This window comes from Glarea lozoyensis (assembly GCF_000409485.1).
Source record: "Glarea lozoyensis ATCC 20868 chromosome Unknown GLAREA9, whole genome shotgun sequence".
Lineage (NCBI taxonomy): Eukaryota > Fungi > Ascomycota > Leotiomycetes > Helotiales > Helotiaceae > Glarea > Glarea lozoyensis.
This window is the reverse complement of record NW_007361004.1, coordinates 1,652,186-1,672,943: the sequence shown is the minus strand read 5'-3', so window position 1 is coordinate 1,672,943 and position 20,758 is coordinate 1,652,186. Positions and strand designations below refer to the sequence as shown.

The 20,758-nt window shown below is 45.3% G+C and overlaps 8 protein-coding genes across 8 annotated transcripts; 4 read left to right on the top strand and 4 right to left on the bottom strand.

Annotated features, from left to right (window-relative positions):
* Positions 1–379: 379 nt before the first annotated feature.
* Positions 380–2,222, top strand: GLAREA_08494 (MFS general substrate transporter; the record flags this gene model as incomplete). The annotated part of the gene is made up of 5 exons (XM_008090538.1): positions 380–881; positions 928–1,088; positions 1,143–1,381; positions 1,432–1,794; positions 1,874–2,222. 5 exons carry the CDS (start codon positions 380–382, stop codon positions 2,220–2,222), a joined length of 1,614 nt encoding a protein of 537 aa, XP_008088729.1.
* Positions 2,223–2,823: 601 nt separating this feature from the next.
* GLAREA_08493 (uncharacterized protein) lies at positions 2,824–5,162 on the top strand (the record flags this gene model as incomplete). The annotated part of the gene is made up of 2 exons (XM_008090537.1): positions 2,824–2,975; positions 3,035–5,162. 2 exons carry the CDS (start codon positions 2,824–2,826, stop codon positions 5,160–5,162), a joined length of 2,280 nt encoding a protein of 759 aa, XP_008088728.1.
* Positions 5,163–6,163: 1,001 nt separating this feature from the next.
* On the bottom strand, positions 6,164–6,746 carry GLAREA_08492 (uncharacterized protein; the record flags this gene model as incomplete). Its single annotated transcript, XM_008090536.1, has 3 exons — positions 6,164–6,269; positions 6,339–6,417; positions 6,473–6,746. 3 exons carry the CDS (start codon positions 6,744–6,746, stop codon positions 6,164–6,166), a joined length of 459 nt encoding a protein of 152 aa, XP_008088727.1.
* Positions 6,747–11,081: 4,335 nt separating this feature from the next.
* On the bottom strand, positions 11,082–11,798 carry GLAREA_08491 (uncharacterized protein; the record flags this gene model as incomplete). The annotated part of the gene is made up of 2 exons (XM_008090535.1): positions 11,082–11,474; positions 11,562–11,798. 2 exons carry the CDS (start codon positions 11,796–11,798, stop codon positions 11,082–11,084), a joined length of 630 nt encoding a protein of 209 aa, XP_008088726.1.
* A 1,224-nt stretch (positions 11,799–13,022) lies between these two features.
* On the top strand, positions 13,023–14,573 carry GLAREA_08490 (PX; the record flags this gene model as incomplete). The annotated part of the gene is made up of 2 exons (XM_008090534.1): positions 13,023–13,286; positions 13,440–14,573. The coding sequence occupies 2 exons, from the start codon at positions 13,023–13,025 to the stop codon at positions 14,571–14,573; spliced, it is 1,398 nt and encodes a 465-aa protein (XP_008088725.1).
* Positions 14,574–15,314: 741 nt separating this feature from the next.
* On the top strand, positions 15,315–16,513 carry GLAREA_08489 (FAD/NAD(P)-binding protein; the record flags this gene model as incomplete). The annotated part of the gene is made up of 4 exons (XM_008090533.1): positions 15,315–15,396; positions 15,446–15,564; positions 15,615–16,317; positions 16,368–16,513. 4 exons carry the CDS (start codon positions 15,315–15,317, stop codon positions 16,511–16,513), a joined length of 1,050 nt encoding a protein of 349 aa, XP_008088724.1.
* A 505-nt stretch (positions 16,514–17,018) lies between these two features.
* Positions 17,019–18,163, bottom strand: GLAREA_08488 (uncharacterized protein; the record flags this gene model as incomplete). The annotated part of the gene is made up of 4 exons (XM_008090532.1): positions 17,019–17,320; positions 17,373–17,482; positions 17,536–17,743; positions 17,791–18,163. The coding sequence occupies 4 exons, from the start codon at positions 18,161–18,163 to the stop codon at positions 17,019–17,021; spliced, it is 993 nt and encodes a 330-aa protein (XP_008088723.1).
* Positions 18,164–19,116: 953 nt separating this feature from the next.
* Positions 19,117–20,435, bottom strand: GLAREA_08487 (uncharacterized protein; the record flags this gene model as incomplete). The annotated part of the gene is made up of 5 exons (XM_008090531.1): positions 19,117–19,309; positions 19,371–19,647; positions 19,697–19,797; positions 19,846–20,029; positions 20,084–20,435. 5 exons carry the CDS (start codon positions 20,433–20,435, stop codon positions 19,117–19,119), a joined length of 1,107 nt encoding a protein of 368 aa, XP_008088722.1.
* Between the last annotated feature and the right edge of the window lie 323 nt (positions 20,436–20,758).

Sequence of the window (20,758 nt, the reverse complement as noted above, 5' to 3'; positions counted from 1 at the left end):
GTAAGATCATTCTTGGAACTTTAACTCGAAGGGTCAAAGAATGTGGTAAACCTTGGATGTATTCCAGTCATGTGGGATAAGCTTCCAAGCTGCCAGGTTCTGGATAAACTCCCTCCATTATGGAACGATTCGTATCGACGGTGAGTACCTGCGGATGACTTTATCCAAGTCCCAAGAAAAGATAACCTTCACAGTAGCTATGTAGCTACCTGGTATCCCAAACGAACGGTTGATAGAAGGGAGTTTGGATATATGCATAAGTATGCAGCTTCTCCTTCACCCGGATCTCTAAACTCCTCACTAAATCACAATAATTTTAATATCTACATTGAAGCGTCAATTACTCCATTTCATTTTTTATTCCTCTTTGGCAGTCACAATGGCGACTCCAAGTCATCAAACCGCTACCATGGAGAACAAAGATGTGATCTCGGCTCATGTCGAGAACACACCTATCGAAATGGTAGCAAGAGAAGATCCAGTTGACATTCTCGCTCATGACTCCAACATCTACTTCACTGTAGAAGAGGAAAAGAGGGTGCTCCGCAAGATCGATACACGAGTTCTGCCTCTCATGCTCGGAGCTTACTTCTTACAACAACTCGATAAATCTGCGCTGTCATACACTTCGGTGTTCAACATTCAAAAAGATGCTGGACTTCACGGTCGTCAATACTCATGGCTAGGCTCTATCTTGTATATTGCTCAGCTTGTTATGCAACCACTAGGTGCTGTTCTACTTGTCAAGCTTCCAACTGGAAAAGTTATTTCTGTTGCAATCTTTCTCTGGGGAGTGACTATGTGTGGTATGGCCGGATGTACCAACTTTCGAGAACTTCTTGCTACGAGGTTCTTGCTTGGTAGCTTTGAAAGTTTGATCGGTAAGTCCATATACACTAGTAGGTAACTCAGAGACTGACAGATCAGGACCTTCTCTTGTAGCAGTAACACAAATGTGGTGGCGTCGAAGTGAACAAACAAACAGGACCTCAGCATGGAACGCCATGAACGGCATCACATTTGTTTTCGGATCTCTTAGCACATATGGACTCGGCCACATCAAGACCGACAAACTGCATTCTTATCAAGTAGGTGTTTAAACTATACCTATTTGATTAATTTTTCGCTAACATCTTGGTTAGATTATCTTCCTCTATTGCGGCTGCATAACCCTCGTCTTCTCCGTCTTTTCCATCATATTCTTCCCAGACTCTCCCATGGAAGCAAAGTTTTGGCGCGAAAACGAAAGAGATATCGCTATCGAACGGCTGAGAGCCAATCAGACAGGTATCGTATCGAGGAAATGGAGATGGGAACATGTTATCGAGGCAGTTCTTGATCCCAAGACTTGGTGTTGGTTCTTCCTCGTCATGGCCATCTCGTATGTCCCCAAACATCACAACAGCCTACGTCAAGCTAACCACCTTGTAGCATTCCATCAGGTGGAATCGGTACCTTCGGTCCCCTAATAGTCCAATCTTTCGGTTTCGACCAGTTCCGCACCATTCTTTTCAACATCCCGTTCGGCGTCGTAAATATCATAGCCATCCTCTGCGGCGGCTGGCTCGCCACCCGCATCAAATCCAAAGGCCTAGTCATCGCCATCCTCGCCCTCCCTTGTATCGCAGGTGCCTCAATCTTGCTCGCTCTACCACGCGGACCTGGCTCAAAAGGTCCTTTGCTAGTCGCATACTACCTCACGAGTTTCCTAGCCGGCATTACACCTTTAATATACAGTTGGCATGTACAAAACACCGCTGGTGACACGAAAAGAAAGGTCGTAACTGGCATCCTGTTCGTCGGCATGTGCGCAGGAAATATAATGTACCTCCTTCCCTCGTCTCACACTCAAATCTAGACTAACAACCTCCAGCGGTCCCCTCCTCTACAGCGCCGAAGACAAACCCTACTACCGTAAAGGTCTAATCTCCAACCTCTGCATGTTCGTCTTCGTCGAAGTGCTCGTCGGTCTTATAATCCTGTACCTCAAATTCCTGAACGGTAGACACGCGAGCATGCGATCTGCGGTCGGAAAGAGCGCAGAGGTGCAAGACGAGAGTATGATGCGCAAAATTGATTTGCAGGCGTTGGGCAAGGGGGTCGGTGAGAGTGCACGAGCGGGAATGGGTCAGAATGGTACACAGGGTGGGAGAAGGGAGGAGGATAATGCGTTCAGGGATATGACGGATTTGAAGAATGAGGATTTTATTTATGTTTATTAGGGTGGATGATGGGATGGGTGTGTTGGCAAAGTGGGTTTGAGATCTGGTTGAAAAGATGTAATGACTCTGGAGAAGAATCGCCAACTATGGCATTTAAACAGTATTATACTTGTTATAGTAATTTTCAGTATCCATTACATGTTTTTCGCAGTTCTTCAACACATAGAAGCACATATATTTCATGGTGTGGCATCACGTGCTATCATGTGATGCTGCTTTGCGTCCAATCACATCTTTAGGGCAGTTTTCAAAGCTTTGACTGAAATCCGTCTCATTCACGCTCATAATGACTGCACAACCCCAGCCAGCCTGCTCTCAAGATTCACTACACCTTTCTGATAAACAAGAAAACCAGCTTGTCACTATTTCTTTATCTGGTTAGATAAGGAAAAACTTTAATGTGATGCTTCGAGGTCAAAATCAAAACGCTGCCTTGTCGCACAACTTCTGACTCTAGAGCGCACCACCGCTTTCAACCAGAATCGTGCAGTCGTCGAATGCGATGCGCTTTATCTGAAGGCCGGTTCGACTTTTCCAGCGATGTATTTTGCGCCGGCTGTTGACCCAGCAAAAAGCGCCACCCACTATCAGCTTCATTAACATGACAGAACACGAAATGGCGAATTCTGATGCTGATCCTATCCATAAAGAGGAGGAGCCGACTTCGAAATGGGAGGCATTTGAAATGACCAAGAACTATAAGGCTGACACGAACACGACGGAAGACGCCTTCAGCACTTTTGTTCAATCATGGTTTGTTGAGCACCGAACTATTGATCAGCTAGTAAAGAGAGGGCTAACACCAATGATAGGATAAACTTGATAAAAGCTGCCAACAAAGATATTGGAAAGATCCACTTGGAGATTGGGCAAGAGCGCATACTTGTGCGCTCTCCAACACCCGGAAAATCTCTCGGTACTTTTGGTCACGTCAGATTTATGGACAAGCACCAGCACCTGGAACTGAGTGTACGGATTCGACAGGGACAAGACTATGACAAAGATTTGGATCTAAGCTTAAACTGGCATTTTAATGCTGCGGCTCTTCATTTCCTACGAGAGGGGTACCAGGTAGAAGTTCTAGGACAAGTTGCCCACCAGATTTATGCATTTGGGGGAAAGAACAATCGACATTTGGGGCGCTTCAATCTCGAAAGACAAGACGTCGAGATTAAAGATCTCGAAAAGCAAGATTCTGGCCACAGTTCAAAAAAGAAGAAAACAATGGAGTTAATGATCAAACTCGGAAAATTTAAGGCGACCGAGGGCGAAGAAGGCAACGCAGTCGAAGTAGGGAAATTCGTTGGTTGGATGGAACATTTCTCTCGTCAGACTTGGGTCCATGAAGCCTTAGATATTAACATCAAGCAGTCGCCACCACCAGTATCTCGTGGCTTTTCCGCCAATACTCCATCAATCAGAGCGGCACCAACTATACCTCGAGCACCACGCAATGTGCCCAATTTCGAAGCAGATCAAGACTTCCCGGGGTCCTATTACAATTCTTACCCTCAGACGAACCGCAATGCAAATGGTACGATGGGTTATTGGCCTCATAATAATGCTCAGTTTCAACATTATAAGCATGCTTCTACAAGCAGTCAGCAAAGGCGAGCCCCCAACGATGAAATAATACGTCCTGGAAGTTCAGCTTTCCGTCCGCGAGATCAGACCCATTCCCTTATCCGCGAGAACGAGCCTTTTATCCGCAGAAATGATCATGTCATTCGTGAGAACGAAGGAAATCATTATATGGGGGCAATGAATCAGCAGCGATCACCGATGGATAACCTATTGAAGGTGCTAGAAGTAAAGGATAAAAGAATCAAAGAATTGGAAGAAGCCTTGGAAGGTAACAAGAATAACATTGAGCGGAACCAAATATTAGACACAGTTATGAAGAATCTCGAACAACGGAACCTGGATTATCGTCGTGCAATGGACAAGGTGGCGTCGCAGCATACCAAACTTGATAATGTCAAGGAATCCTTGAAAAACACAGAGGGGAAATTACAGCGAGCAGAGGCGGAGATATCACGCCTATGTAGCACAGCACGTGAGCGCGATGTCGATGAACTGAATCACAAACTTGACGAATATGAGAGGCGCCTACGTCTTAAAGACTCACAGCTATCAAAGGTTGACTCTGAAGCCAATGAAAAGCGACGTCTAGAGGATCGATTGCTCACAACGAATAAGGAGACCGCTGGATTGAAAAAGACGATACAGGATTATGAAGAGCAAACAGCGCGCTTCACAAAAAAGTGTGAGACTCTTGAGCAGGATCTCCAGCGAATGACCGCCAACTTCGAGACTCGTACAAGGGCCTGTAACGAGTCCAGTGAGATAATTCTTCGAGAAAAACGGATCGCAAAAGATGCCGAGGCTCTGGTAATTCAGCTTCGGGATGAACTCAAAAGAGCGAAATTCCAGATCTCGACCAAGGACAAGGCCTTGCAAGCCGCGAACGCCGAGATTCAAAAGCAGAAAAGACAACTTACAGAAGAATTGGGGGAAAAATCAAAACCACGAGAAATTACACCCTCACGTGTTAAGACAGTGCCAAATCAAGTGCGTGAGTTATCGGAGCAGCTGCGACTGAGGGATGAAGACCTGAAAGTCGCACACCAGCGCGCGTCGACATTGGAGATTTTGCGAGATGGCGATGCTGCAGAAGTCACTATGCTGAAAGCGAAGATTGACGAGCTGAAGTCAGCAGAATCAAAGTGCAAGAAGGAAGCCAAGAAGTATAAGGGTGACCTGATTGCTAAGCAGAAGCAGTTGAATCATGCTCTGTCTCTTGTAGCAAGTTTCGGGACTGACGAGACAGTGTACGGCGAAAACAAGCATGATAGAAGTGATGGGTCGGATGAGGATGGCGAGCAAACGCCCAAGAGAATCAAGAAAGAGGGTCAGTCAAATCTCGTCACCTTGGACTGAATGTCCTTAGCTATGTTTATGACGGCAATGGAAACCGCAGTGAAGAACCTGCCCTTGCTGTCCTTCTTGGGCCGACGTCACTCTACCACATCGATATCGCTACTAGGTGGAAACTATTTCTTGCAGACTATGGAGTTTGTATAGGTAATTTCGTGTCCATTTTTGGACGAATGGATTTGAATCTGTAGGGCTCATACTTGGCATTAGCCTCATGGACTAATGAGCATCTGGCTTTGGGCCTCGGTGTCCTGCTTTGATCAGGGGTATATCATCGGTACCCAGCGAACATAGGTTTATAATGTATAATGGCAGATCAGCGTGCTGTTGTCTAAGATATGCTTATCGTGGCTAGAATTAGTTGAATACATTTTCTACGTCTGTTCTGGCGCCGTGGCTCGTCACGTGGTAATTGTCGCAAAATTGGTCACACTTGATGCTTACCTTTTTGATTGGACACATAGGGTCTTGAATTAAACAGGTCATTCAAAGCGTACTCTCCAAAGAACTTGGTCCAACGTTAGAGATTTGGATTTCCTGGACTGCATCTCCCTTTAACGCTCAAGAAGTCGATGGGAACGACACTCCCAGGCTTCTGTCTCGTCGCCCTATGAATGACTGACGTGTCAGGCTCCTGCCTTGCACCACATCCCATTGGAATATGTGTAGAACTAAAGTTGTTGTAGCCAAATTACTCACCTTTCAGCTTCCAGCTCAGTCGGAGAAGGACCAACATGTCTGCGAGATGGCAATCAGCGACTGAGCAATACGACTCTAGAACCTGCTTTGGCATTTATCACACACTGGCAACTTTTCAATAAGCAATCTTATGCCACAATGAAGCAGTCTCTCAATTATATTTATTAAAGGAATGTATCTAATAATTTATTTTCACCACCGTCCCACTTTCAACAACCTCCACGTCCTCCTTCACAGAATCCAAGCAATGATTGATCAAGTCATTTATGAATCCGGTGCTTTTCCGGTGTCATTTGCGATAAGATCTAGCATCTGTAAGAGCTGGCACGGTCGTTGAAGCCAAAGTCGTTCAAGTTGAAAATTCCAGGGGCGTGGATTTGGCACACGGAAGCGCCAGTGCAGTCAGAGTTGCTGAGATTGATGTTAGCCTGAAGACTGAAGATACACGGGATTGGATGTCTTGGACGTGGAGTCACTTACTCGAAGATGCAGCATTGAGTTCCATCATTGTCAGGTCCGAGAGAAGAGATGGAGTTATCGAATCCATTACCGAGGAAGTCTAAATCCTCGTGTCAGAAGTTTCTCCAGCATGTCTATCAGGAGCATTAACTTACGGCAGACTTCCCGATCCGTAGCCAAATTCTGGCACTTTCCAGAAAAGTTGGCATCAGTGCAGACGAAGAGGTGAGTGATATCGCGCTTGTCAAGAGTGGTATCAACACCACGAGCAGCGACGCTGGGAGATACAATCCCAGCTTCGTATCTTGCGAGAGCGTCTGGTGTGATGGTCTGGACGATGTCGAGGGCGCTCTGGTGGGTGACTTCGGCGCTTGGGGCAGCGAGTGCGACGGTTGCGAAAATCGCGATGAGGGTGGTTGTGAACTGCATTTTTGCTGATTTGATGGAAAGTGGTTTTCTAAAGTGAAGTGAGGATGTATAGAAGTGATTGGAAGTAATTGTGGAAGGGATGAGGATTGAGAAATGTTGGAGGGATGGGAAGACTTTATAATTTTTGGAACTCTTCTCTTCAAGCGTAATACGAGATCCTTGATGCTCTACATTGTTCTGGTTACCGAAGAATCATCATTTAGCACATGTATGAGTGAGATTCTATACGGATATACTCAAGATTGGCGGAGTCAAGGGAGATGTGCAGTTGCATGGTGAGATATATTACCAAACAGGAAAGCGGTGCCCATGTCCGCATGTTGGAAATCGCAGACCCAGGAGGTTCTCGTGGGTTCTTTGGTTGAAAGGTTCTCACTCGCAAAGTGACGAGGTGTTGAAGTAGGCTAATTGGGTTCTACAGGATATTGATTCGAAAAATCGGCCGCTGCTCAACAACTCAGGAAGTGTAGATCACGAGCGGTATGCCAGTTCTAGTCCCACAATAACGACCCTTTGAATGACAGAAGCATTCCTTGGGTCTTAAAATTGTCATTGGCAACTGAAAGTGACAAGACCAAGAATAGCACACTAAATTTTCCTTCCTTGGCTTCTGCGCAACGTGATGTTGTACCGCAACTTGCCATAACAAGAAAACAAGCGCCGCCACTCCTTTGCACTCTCTACTTTGTGGGGTAGACTTACTAAAATATTCAAGAACACGAGCTTAATTGGACGACTGGACGACACCCGTAGTCGTCCACATCACTCTTACCATCCCACAAGATAGATCATGAAGGAGTTACACCCGCCTTGCAGACCGCACTGAAGAAGCTTATTTCCATGACTTGATGAAAATGGAAAGTTACGGGTATTACATTTAGACTTAATATCGCCTCGGATCAGCGTTTGCTCGGCAAGTAAGCAAGGCTCTGACCAGTAATCATTGTGGAATTGGTCGAAGAAGTACCTATGTACCTAGTTACTTGAAGTTCGCTTAGAATTAACGAAAATTCGTCAAATTAATCTTCTCGTTCATACTGTAATGCTAACCCGCCAGCAGATGTCTCAGCATCTACTTCAATTAAATAGCATGCACCCAGAAAAAAGCACTGCAGTAGTTCGAGACTTCTCAAAAGTTAGAGATATCCAGTCACTCATACCCCGAGCAGCACTTTTACCCCGTATTCCGATTTCAAGCTCGTTTAGTCATGCATATATGCATGTCAGAAATCTCCGGTGAAGGAAATAAGCAACGGCGCACTTAAGCTTACTTGTACATGCGGGACGCGGGAATTTCTCCGGATCCGCCCGGGAATAGTATGTCTTACAGATCATCAAAACATCTAATGATTTTATTGGTCTTGTGATGAAACGTGAGAGAATGGGTTTGTAGATGCGCAAGTAATGACAAATATTGGTGTGGATGATGAGGAAAGCAAAGGAACCAAGACAAAGAAGCGATTCGACTAGAAATTTGCTCATCAGCTTATTTTTCAAAATGGTTCCTGGTGTTTTATGTTTGAATTGATGAAATTAGTCGAGTCGAATACGATGCCACTTGGCCTACCACTCTGCAAAGCACGACCTACAAACCTCAATCACCTAACGATCAGTAGGCTAGAGCTGTCAAATCTGCAGGTGATACTCTCGTTATCCCTTTTTAGAAAGCCAGCAACTGAAAAAGATCTGCAAATCGGCCGCTCGGGTATTGAAATCCTTAGCCTAGATGGATTCATGACTTCAAGACGATGACAGAAGGAGAAGGAGACAGTGAATGAAATTCTTACTACATGATTGAAGGGCCATGATAGTATCCAAAGTACCACTAATAAAAATTTGATATTAAAAATCGTTGACAAAAAATGAGAAAAAGCTTCGAACACAACTCGATAGAGAGAAAAGAATTGAAGTGATAGTATAGATATGACTAGCTAGCTGTTGTTTATGATAAACGTCCTATCGCCCAAGAAACGCAAATCTGCTTTATCAATATCTGATTAAATTGGACTTTGCTTACGACCCAATAGCCTAGGGCACCCGCGCATCCTCTTTTCTCCAACTGACATGCCATTCGTCGACCCCTCCACACCCTAGGTTCCCCGTAGCATAAGAATAACAATGAATGGATCAAAGTATGATGCTAACATACTAGACATCATCCTACGGCATTCACCGCATTTTCCCAGCCCGAAAGTAGTTTGCAGTGATGGTTACCCTCCCAGTCTGCTCCACAACGATAACAAAAATGATATTTGCAAAAACAACTACGAGAATCAGTAAATCCCTCAAAAATTCTATGGTTTACTCACGTTATCCTATGACAACCCCCCGTAGACTCAACCATCCGATGACAACGGGGACACTGCCGCCATTTCATCTTCCCAGCAATCTTCATAACCTCTTTCACCGCCTCATCATTCGGACAATCTCTCCCAGTATGATATTTCCCTTTGCATATCAAACAAGTTTTCGTCTTGCACCACGAACATTTGCCGACATCGTTCCCACAATTTTTTTCTGCGAGTAAATGGGAGCAGTGTGGGTTGGCGCAGTATCGTAGGTATTTGGTCTCATACTCCACTTTCCGCATTTCATACTGCTGGATCAATTTCTCATCCAGAAATTCTCGGAACGAATCCAGTGGAATGCCTAGTTGACAACAAGTTCGAGGGAATTGACTTATGTCTTTGACGGATGCGGTGAACATGTGGTTGGCACAGATGTGGCAATAGTAGTGCTCGCATTCTGCTTTGGCGATGTCGTTTGGCGGGTATGGTTCGAGACAGGCGGCGCATGTGATTTCGGCTTTTTTTCTCTGGATTCTTTTGTTTAGTGATGCTAGGTCGATGCTTGACGGGTATCTGAGTAGAGACATCGAGAGCGCATCGGTTATGAATATGTTTTCTATTGTCTGTGCAGACTCGATGTCCATGGCAGTCCATGGCTGTTGAATTGACTCGAACTCGAACATTGCGATTGAATATTCGCTTGTGACATCGATATACTAGATTACCATAGTTAGTCACCGCTTCATTTGCCATTTACTGGAAGATCTCTGAGCAATTCGATGTTCCGAAGCAATAGAATCTTGGCAATACACGAGATGGGAATTTACCAGTCTTTTCGGGCAAGAGAGGCCACTTACCTAATTGTTATCTTGAAAAACATGGCACGCAACAGCACAATAAGCAAACAATACCACGGTTGAGCCCAAATGAGATGACAAGTCGCGTATTCCCATTCGCGTAGGAGGAAATCGCGTTGTTTACCTATTCAGTACATTGTAAGGAAGTTCACCAGGGCATCATCGAACACAAGCAATGTGTATAAATAGAGTCTATATTTGGACTTTTCGACGAACGATCCAATGCCCAGGAAGGTTCGTGGATAATTCATCTAGCCATTTCATTAGACAGGTCGTAGCTGGATACCTTGGCCTAGATCCTAGAGCAATTGCCACATGTTAATCGAAGCTTTATTTGCGGGTAGTGTAGAGCTTGGCAATTAGATAATTCTTGGTACGTCGAGAAGGGAGAAAGCGTTTTTACAACCACCAGCAGTAACCTCTCAGACAGGTAATTGTTCAAACCCATCTCCAGTTGAAGTTGTGATACCACAATGACAAACGCAGCCGTGCTTCATCTTAGTGGGTGTGATCATGTCGGCTTCTCGAGCAGAAAGTGGTTTTATAGTAATGGGGTCCCATCTGGAATTCTCCGAGTCATTCAATCGAACATTCTGTGTACCGTATTTCCATGTGTGTAATGAAGACACTGATGAAGGAGTTGAAAGAACCCGATTTCAGGGACGTAATGTTACAAACTATTATGGGTGGAAAATGTCTTCGGATTCGTCGTGAATAGATACAGGCCGTTGTGAAGTTTGTCTGATACCATCATCTAGATATCACAGACTCGAGACCACGAATACACTGGTGGCCGAGCCCATTGCTAAAATTTCCCTTCAATTTGTCCATTGCCCATTTCAACCCTTGGCTGTCTGCAATTCCATAATATATCAGTCGTCCTCAACCAATTGATTCTCCTCGAACAATCTCGAAATACCGTCATACCTACTCATGAAATCGTCTTTCGTCTGTTGCATCAAATAAAAATGGCCCCGATTATGCTGCGACACTGGATGTCTCCTGATCCAGTGTGTACCAAACAATTTATCAACACCATCTCCGCACACCTCAAGGGCATCAACTGACGATTGCAAGCAAACTCTAAAGTGTATGCCCCCCCAGTATTGCTCATTATTAGCTTGTACAACCCGAAACTCTTTGATCATATTTGACCGATGTGAGTTTAGATCTATGAGGTCAAACTCACTTCATGAGGTAAGATCATCGTAACATGGCATTCTTTGGAGACAACAAGTAAGGATATGGCGCACTTCGTGGTCAAAAATCCCTTCGAGCGGAATCAGTTGCACAAATTTGCATGGGCTTCCTTGTGCGGGGAGAACTGGATAAGGCCAGCCGTCCTCGTCGAGACTTTCTTTGGCAATGAATGTCAGCGTTTGTAGTGCTGGGCATTGCTGTTTGATGAGAGCGAAACCAGTGTAGTTTACTTGTGTTGCCATTGCATCTTGCGAAGCGGTGCTCGTGTAAGCAAGATTTTCCAAACGACTAAGATCGAATTTCGGCTCAGTTGTTGGATTAAAATAGTCAATTCTTAGAACAATAGTATCGCGATTTGGATCGACCCAAAGGGGCCAGCATGTCTAAGGCATATTAGAGTATTCCACATAGTCGAGAGGTCACCAGTCCGGTCGAGGAGTTTTGAACAACTGGTAATGATGACGAAATACGCTATGGGACTCGTTACAGACGAATAGTAGAGTGAAAATCTTGAATTTTGACTTTTTCGTCCGATCTGTGTGGTTAAGCGCTTCCCAATCTTGCAATTCAACGGTGGTGGGATTATCTTTGTGGTAAGGCCATATGATCCTAGGGGTTGGCAGCGCCGCTTCCCATATCTTGATCCGTAGTTCTACGGGCAGGCTTCCAAAGCAGAAAAACGCTTGTGAGCTTGCGGAGGCATTCATTTCTGTGAGGTATGATTAGCCATTGGTCATGAGCTCAAATGCCCTCGGCAGTACAAAAAGACGTTCAATTGCAACGGACCTGACTCAGCAAACACCGGTTTATTTCCAGTCTCCTTACTCATGCCACGATACGAGTACTACTTGGATGATCGAATTGCGGATACTTTGTAACTTCGATCCTTTTTGCCGGCAGCTGCGTTTGGTTGACATTTAAGTTGGAATGAAATGGTGACAGCAGTTGGCAATTGTAGGGGAGGTAGAAAAGCAACCATTCCAGGCTGCAGTACGATGTCGGCAAGACATTTTTAGGACTATTCCAGTGAATGAATAAAGGCCGAGTTGTGTTCTACGCCCAATTGCAGCTTTTTAGACCTGCGTGATTCGCACTCAATCAAACGATGCGTGTCCCGTATGGAACAGTTTTGCTCAATTTGAGATCCCGATCAACTAGATAAGCTCTACCAAGACTTTTAAAAATAATGACAGGACAGCTGAATAGAAATCTTAACAACGTAACGTATCATTGCCGCGGACGTATCTAAGCACACTTAAAAGGAAGATTAGTACTTCTCCGTACTACCGTAGAGGAAATTATTGAGGTGGTAGAAATCAGGGTCCAATCCTATCTTGGAAGTACACTGACTGACTTTAGGGAGAGAACCAGCAATAGGTCCCAGGGTGTTTCGGTTTATTAACAGTTCGCTGATGTCTCTTTGCTTCCTGTACAGTATGTGTTGATCAGGGTCAATAATCAAAGATCCATGATCAAGTGGATCGGCCAAAGCGCAAGAAGATTACTACCATATGCGGGACAAAATACCCGTCTTTATCTGAAATGTCGAAATCAAAAAGTAATTGAATGGAGTTGTTGAAAGGTTCCAAATCCCAAGTCTTCCACGTGTCTAGTAGATTCACCCGTCGACGAAAGATGGGAAATAGGCGGCACGTAGGTAGAGGGGGTCTTCGCTTAGTCATTCGCAACCCCCTGCAATGGAATTGCATTGGAGCTCTCGACTGCTCCTGCCTCGTCATCGGTGCGCAAACAATAATCTGACAACACCCACCACGCGAAACACTCACAGCCAGCAGCACAAACAAGGAATGACTTCATAAACGGCTTGAATCGCATATCCTAAGCCCCGAACCTCTTTCAACAAACTCCCAGACCAATCTTGCAAGCCACGTCCCGCTGAACCAAAGCATCGGGCTGCCCCGCAGTCCCAAATGGGCGGAATGAACCACGACGATTTCGCGAATGTTTCGTGGCAGAGTGATCCTGCAGGTCAGGCAGATCGTTCCGCTGCAAGCGTAGAAGGGGGGCCAGGGGGAGACAAAAGCGAGAGAGTTCATGAGCAGCTGGGTGGTAATGCGGATGCGATGGACCTCGCTGGAGTTGGAGAAGGAACCTTAGAATGCACCGTTACCCAGCCTCTGAAAGAGAACGATGGCTCTAAAGATGCTTATGTATCGTATCTGGTTACCACAACTGTTAGTACCTTCCTTCAAGCCTTCTTGATTGCTTTTGCGCGAAGCCCTTGTCTTCCACCTTCAAGCACCAGGAACATTCTAGCTACAATGCTAGCAATAATCACCAGCAATGATATATCATAGTGTTATAAGCGGCCTACTGATAATTTCCAGACAAACTTCCCCTCCTTCCAAAAGCCAGTTACGAATGTGCGCCGACGATTTACAGACTTCGTTTTTCTCTACAAAACCCTCTCGAAAGAATACCCAGCTTGCGCTGTACCGCCACTTCCAGACAAGCATAAGATGGAATATGTGAGAGGCGACCGATTTGGATCAGACTTCACGTCACGTCGCGCGAATTCCCTGCATCGATTTCTTACCCGATTAGCGCTTCATCCTGTTCTTCGAAGAAGTGCGCTTCTCATCATCTTCCTCGAAAGCTCGGATTGGAATGCTACCATGAAGACCCGACCTCAGCGAGGCTCCTCAGCGTCCGAGCAAGGCGCTTCCGGAGTCTTTGATAATTTTACAGACACCTTTATAAATGCTTTCACGAAGGTCGGCAAACCGGATAGGCGATTCATTGAGGTTAGGGAAAGGTCGGATAAGCTGGATGAGGATTTAGGACATGTAGAGAAAATAGTGGCCCGTGTCGCTAGAAGAGAAGGAGATATTGAAACGGATTTGAAGGATCTCGCCGAACAATTTCAAAAGCTCATCACGCTGGAGCCTGGGGTCGAGCCTTCTGTGCATGCTTTTTCAGCAAGCGTGGAAGATACGTCAGCTGGTATGAGAACACTGAAAGACCATACGGACCAGGATTATCTCGGAAGCTTGCGAGATATGCAGGCATACAGCACCGCGGTAAAGAATTTATTAAAAGCTCGAGAGCAAAAGCAGCTGGATTTCGAACAGTTGACAGAATATCTTACGAAGTCTACGACAGATAGGGATTACCTAGCGTCTCCTGGCGGGGCACATTCAGGAACTGCTGGTTTTATTCGGAGCAAGATTGAAGATGTGCGTGGTGTGGACCATGAACAATCGCGGCGTGAGAGACTTCGAAAGCTGGAACTAAGAATAGAGGCTCTTACGGCTGGAGTTGAAGATGCCAAGAAGACCACTGAAGCTTTTGATGAGGAGGTTGTTCGGGAAGTTCAGGATTTTGAGAGAATCAAGCGAATCGAATTCAAGACACAATTTGGGGCTTTGGCCGATGCACATGTGGACTTTTACGGGAATACCATCGAGATATGGGAGCGGTACGTCAAAGAAATGGAAAATCTTGGGGCACCATTGGCTTAGCGTTTGAAACCTGTACATGTGGTACATGATGGAGTTTCTGGGAGCAGTGGCGTTTAAGAGATAGACCTAATATTACTTATTTTGCATGAGATATCGTTGATTCTCTAGATTTGTTACATGAGTCGGCCAATTTAGGAGGACTAAAGGTGTTCAAATCGGTCACGTGAAGATTGTATTGTTTGTCCTTCTCAAGTAAACAGGAACAGATATCTCGTACTCGTACGAGATCTAGAATCGTCGTTGTACCGCGGCTGGCTGGATGTTAGAATGAATTACACAAAAGGCGTTGCTTATTAAATGTCTGGGCGGAGCTGTGGCCAGAACCATCGGGGTTTGGAATCAAAAGCCAACTCGACGGGTCTTTGGCGGGGTCGCAAGGAACGCGACTCAAAATTTCCTGCGAGGTTCAACAGCCCTTAGAAATCAATCCCTCAAACCCATAACAAGAACCTTCCATATCTAGCATTTAGCTCCCACTTTCCGAATTAACTCAGATCCTTCCAAATCCTCCTTTCTATATAAGCTTTTCGCCTCCCTCGAAACCAGCTACATACATTCCAAAATACCGAAACAAGAGCGACAGACAAACTGTTTTCCTCAGCTTTGAAAAGAACTTTGCGCTCGGGAGTCTCTGGATTTGGCATCGTTGCTGCTTCCAGTATACAGCAGAGACCAAAAGTACAACAGGCGACCGGCCTTGCGAGTGCGACGAGTCTCTTGGGCAAGACAGAGAAGAGAAGAATGCATAGCAAGGTGGTGATTATTGGCTCCGGCCCTGCAGCGCATACTGCTGCTGTTTACCTGGCGAGAGCAGAGTTGAAGCGTGAGTTCTACAGCTTTTCATTTGGTGGGGAGTGCTAATTGTTTTGCAGCTGTGCTGTATGAGGGGTTCCTTGCTAATGGTATCGCTGCTGGTGGACAATTGACTACGACTACCGATGTCGAGAATTACCCAGGTTTCCCAGATGGAATTGGAGGTGCTGAGTTGATGGTTAGTTTGGCATGGAGATTGTTGAAAACAAAGCTAACATAAATTCCCAGGACAACATGCGCAAACAATCCGAACGATTCGGCACAGAAATCATCACCGAGACAGTAGCAAAGGTCGACCTGTCAAAAAGACCATTCAAATACTGGAACGAATACGCCGAGGACAAGGAACCAAATACCGCTGATACCATCATCATCGCAACAGGTGCTTCAGCACGAAGACTGGGTCTTGAAGGAGAGGAGAAATACTGGCAAAATGGTATCTCAGCCTGCGCCGTCTGCGATGGAGCCGTGCCAATTTTCAGAAACAAGCCATTAGTCGTTATCGGTGGAGGAGATTCTGCGGCAGAGGAAGCTATGTTCCTTACAAAATACGGATCTCACGTCGTGGTGCTGGTACGAAAAGAGGTGCTCAGAGCGTCGAGCATCATGGCCAAGCGATTAATGGCCAACAAGAAGGTGACCGTCAAATTCAACACCGTTGGAGTGGAAGTCAAGGGTGACGATCGGGGATTGATGAGCCATATGGTCATTAAGGATGTTAAGACTGGAAAGGAGGAGACTATGGAGGCTAATGGACTCTTCTATGCTGTTGGACACGATCCAGCGACTGCTTTAGTGAAGGGCCAGCTTGATACCGATGATGAGGGTTATATCATCACGAAGCCAGGAACGAGTTATACCAATATTGAGGGTGTTTTCGCTGCTGGTGATGTGCAGGATAAGCGATATAGACAGGCTATCACCTCAGCTGGTAATTCTCAATTCCATTCTTTTCCCAATTTTGAAACTAACATACCACAGGTTCTGGTTGCATAGCAGCTCTCGAAGCCGAGAAGTTCCTTGCCGAGCATGAAGATGATGTGCAGGATGGCCTTGAGGGAGAGAAGGGCGCTGAGAAGGGAAACAGTGTTGTGGTTCCGGAATACCGCTCTAATCCTTTGCTATAGAGTTGTTTGAAAGCATGATCGGTTTGGGCTGTTTCGGAGGATATGATTTATTAGACTTGCATGGATAGATAGGGATGGCGAATAGAATAGCATTTCGACGAATCTCTTGTCGCATATGCGGGAATACATTTTTTATTTCTTATATTGGTGAGTTCGTCAACCTGGCATCTTCGAATTTCTTCATTTTTTTCAGATATCAAAGCAGCTTCGCATGGATAAATGGGTGATGTAGAATTCATAATTAGAGATGATTGGTATGTCTTTTTGTACCTACTTCGAGGTAGACTGCTGACTCTTAGATGCGTCTCCTCACCCATAATACGATGATGCTATGTCAAGGAAACTTGGTGTCATAAAAATGGAATTTATATAAATCAAAAGGCAATAAGTGCTTTTCTACCTATCGAGGTTTTATCCATTGAATCATGACTTGAACTCCCTTCCGCTTAACCGTTATACCTATAGCCTTAACCCAGAATTCCTAATTCCCAATTGTTAAAACATCCTACTCATCCCCCGTTAAATCAATAACCTCGGTGCATCTTCTCTTCCTCCTTAAACTTCTGCGAAATGGATCGCCATCTTCATTCTCGTCCTCCTTCAAACCCAAGCTAGACTCCGAAGCTAGCTCATTTCTGTGTTTGATCCCTTCCTCTTGTTTAATAACCTTTTTTTCCTCGCGCAGCTTAGCGAGGTATTGTTGCAGTAACAGAGTTTCGTCAGCTGATATGGTTTCTTTGTCGATTTCGGGGAGCGGTTCTGGAGGAGGTGGTGGTGATTCGATTACGCCTAGGGACTGCAAGGCTTCTGGGTGTGTGTCAGTTTGCCTCTAACAGGTCGTTTGTAGGGGTTTGCTTACTTTTGTTTCGATATTTGAAAATCTGTTGAATCCGCATATAATCTACACCATCCATGTGTTTGAGTTTCAGAAATTCAACTTCCTCGTTGGCTTCGACCGTGTCTCCATATCTGCGCTCATGGTCAGCAGGTTCATTTTGGCTCTGGAAAAGAGTTGAACTTACACCACCCCCTCGGTTACAGTCCCCTTAACAACCGACTTCAAATGAACCTCTTTCTCATAATCCTTTTCCCAAACCATCTCTTTCTCAAGATTAGAGCGGTCAGATTTTATCGCACATTTATATCGATGAACCTCCACGATTATCTCTCCTACCGCTTGCATTTTCTTGACGTGCTGAGCTATAACGGCTCTGGGAAGCATGAATTCGGCTGCGAGGTCAGTACTCGGATTTTGCGAGGGAAGCGAAGTGACTTACTGACAGCTACAGGTTTGAATATCATAGGTCGATAAGCAAGTTTTCCACCCACCTCCACAGCCGGCCCCGTTACGATCTCAGACCATTTCCCATCCTCCTCGTAAACCTCTCTGCTTAAAGTTGGTTCCTGTATCCAATCCCCGTCGACGAATACCCTGAAACCTAGCATTGGGCAGTCCATTCGATATGGAGGCTCCACTGAAAGGAATACTTCGAATGTAGCTCCATCTTCAACCTCGATGTAATGCGTCGTGGTTACTTTTTCCATGTGACGCTTTAATCTTTTGTTCTGGAGTTTTTGGAGATCGTTGGAGGTGGGATATTCTGGAAGGTCTTGTCCGTTAACACGGACTGTGATTGTGATCCCAGTCATGTTGGGAATGCTTCGTTAATCATATGTGATATAGGGTTGAATGTTGAGGGTGTTGCTAGAGCTGATGAGAAAGGCCTGGTTGAATTGAGGTAGATCGGTGAGGATATGGGGATACATAGTAAATATGTGAGAAGATAGATGTCATAAGTATCGTGCGAACGGTAACGTATCGATCAGAAAGATTGTTGATGGTGAGGTTATCATCTCGCCTCGAGTTTTAGGAAAGTGAAGTTATCGATCTGGACAGGGAGAGTTGGGGCTCGCTTAGCGAAAGGAGGGAAGAGCGATGTCCAGCCTAGAACTTATGAAACGAGTTACGAGAGATGACCATTCTGGAGTTTGAGAAAGGCGAAAAGATAGATTCATATGTATGTAGCAAATGCTATTATCTACACCACATTTCTCACACAATCTAAGCTTGTATTCCATTCAAGGTTGAGTTATGACAACAGCTCATTGGCTCTCCTAGATGATAATGACATGTACACGGACGATCCACCTCAGTTCAGTTAACGTACATCGTGGTAATTTAGCTTTCAATTCCCTATCAGCAGTGCATATCTGTGTACAATGGCACTAAAAGTGTCAATTTATCTAGCCCTAGAAGTTGTTTTAATGCTACTACGATTAGTGCTCAAACGTACCAGAAAACCAGAACTCCTATAACATAAAGTCTAAAACAGTCTAATTTTAAAGGTGAAAGCTATTGCCATTATTGTAATAAATTACCTAAAGTTTGTAAGAAAGTAATGTGAAATTTCAAGGCAACGGCCGGTCACCGAGTGACCTTCACCCCCGGAACACAAGCTATCCTGTTCTCATTCAATTTTAAAATACAGCTCAATTCCATCTACAACACGTAATTTCGCCAAACCCTAATTGCAAACCAACACCTCAACATAGTCGACACGACATCTTGTGGAAATAATCAGATGACCAGTTCAAGGCCATCTTCACACCTCTGCGATCAAATCAACCACTTCTGGCTCTACCTCCGCAGAATCAGTATCCGACTTCCTAAGCGACAATTTACTGAGTTCCTGGGCCACCTTTTTCGACGGACTGAATTGCTTTTTGTTGGGGCTTGGCCTGTCCTCATCGTTGGGTACCTCGTGAAAGATATTGTCCGAGGAAGATGAATCGCTGCTGCACGGATATGTCAGCACACTCTTCTATATTACGTGAACATAACACAGAATAGCCTTACCTGTATCTCCTCGTTCTCTTCTTAGAAGGCGTCGCTATCTTGCTGGAGTTCTTGCGGAGATTGAACGCTGACTTATCAGGAGTATGAGGATGTCCGTCCATATCTTCTCGAGGTTCAAAATCTTCCGTGTCATCTCTAGCGACAGAGCCGAATACGTCCTCATCTGTGATTTTCTTTGCTTTAGCGGGAGGTTCAGGGGGTGGCGAGATAGCACGATATGATGCTTTCTTCTTGGGGGATGGGCGGAATGTGACGACGTCGAGGTCTTGAAGTGCATCTGAAGGTTGTTAGTCCACATTTTGGACTGGAAGTGCCAAGAATATTACCAAATGATCGATATTCAAAAATGAATGTCCCAATGGGTCTAGAATCCTTCTGCCGAATCTTCCAAGCTGCCATCGGCGCTGCCTTCTTGAGTCTTCCCTGCCTGTGATTGTCAGTTCAGCAGGCGAAGATCGACAGCACAAGTACTTACGATATGGCATGAGTTTTTTCAGGTCCGAGATCTGTGCTGAAATCTGGTACGGGCAATTTTTGTTCATCCACTGTGTTCCATTGCTTGAACAAATCGCATTCAAACACTCTGACAACGATGCTCCCAATCTTGCAATTATTCTTGACAGTCGCCTGCTCTCGGTTTATCGCAGGATCACCCTCACCTGCAGAGCGTTAGCCACACCAACCTTAAAATTATACCAACGATCTATACTCACATTTCGGCAACTCCACAAACTGAAAAGTCCTAACACCATCACGCTCAGGTACCCCATAGATCGTATGACTGAGTAAGCCCTCCATGCTCTCATATCTCTCCTTTCGAAACAGAGGACCCAAAACATTGACTCCATCAACCTCAACTTTCGCGGCAATGGCATGGGTTTCGATCTCGAAGGGCGACTGCACTCGCACGACTATGGCAAATTCTTTTCCGCTCTTCGATTCGATGTATTTGAATGATTGATTTGTCCATGGCGATCTATGGGTGGGATCTGTATACTCTCGTACGCGTTTCCCGTCGATGCAAATGTCAATTTCGAGACCGGGAACTGTGGGCAGAATCGCCATGTTGAAGCTGGTACGAGTAGTGTTTGTTCGATCAACAAAGCATGGTAGTGATTGATGTAGCGCAGTAGGCTCGGTAAAACAATGGCAAGCGCGATTGAAAAGGACTTCTAGATGTGGTAGATGTAAGTAATTTCTCGACTTTGAATTCCAGAAGCGACTGGAGTTAGTAGATCTTTCTGGGAGCACGACTTCACCTTCACAGGGCGGCGGGATGCAACCTCGTCTACCAAAGCGTCGCTGAGCTACAAAGGTAACGGAACATCGTTACTTCTGCTGACTCTTGGCTCTCTTGGAACTCTTTGTTCTAGAAGAATCTTGGGAAG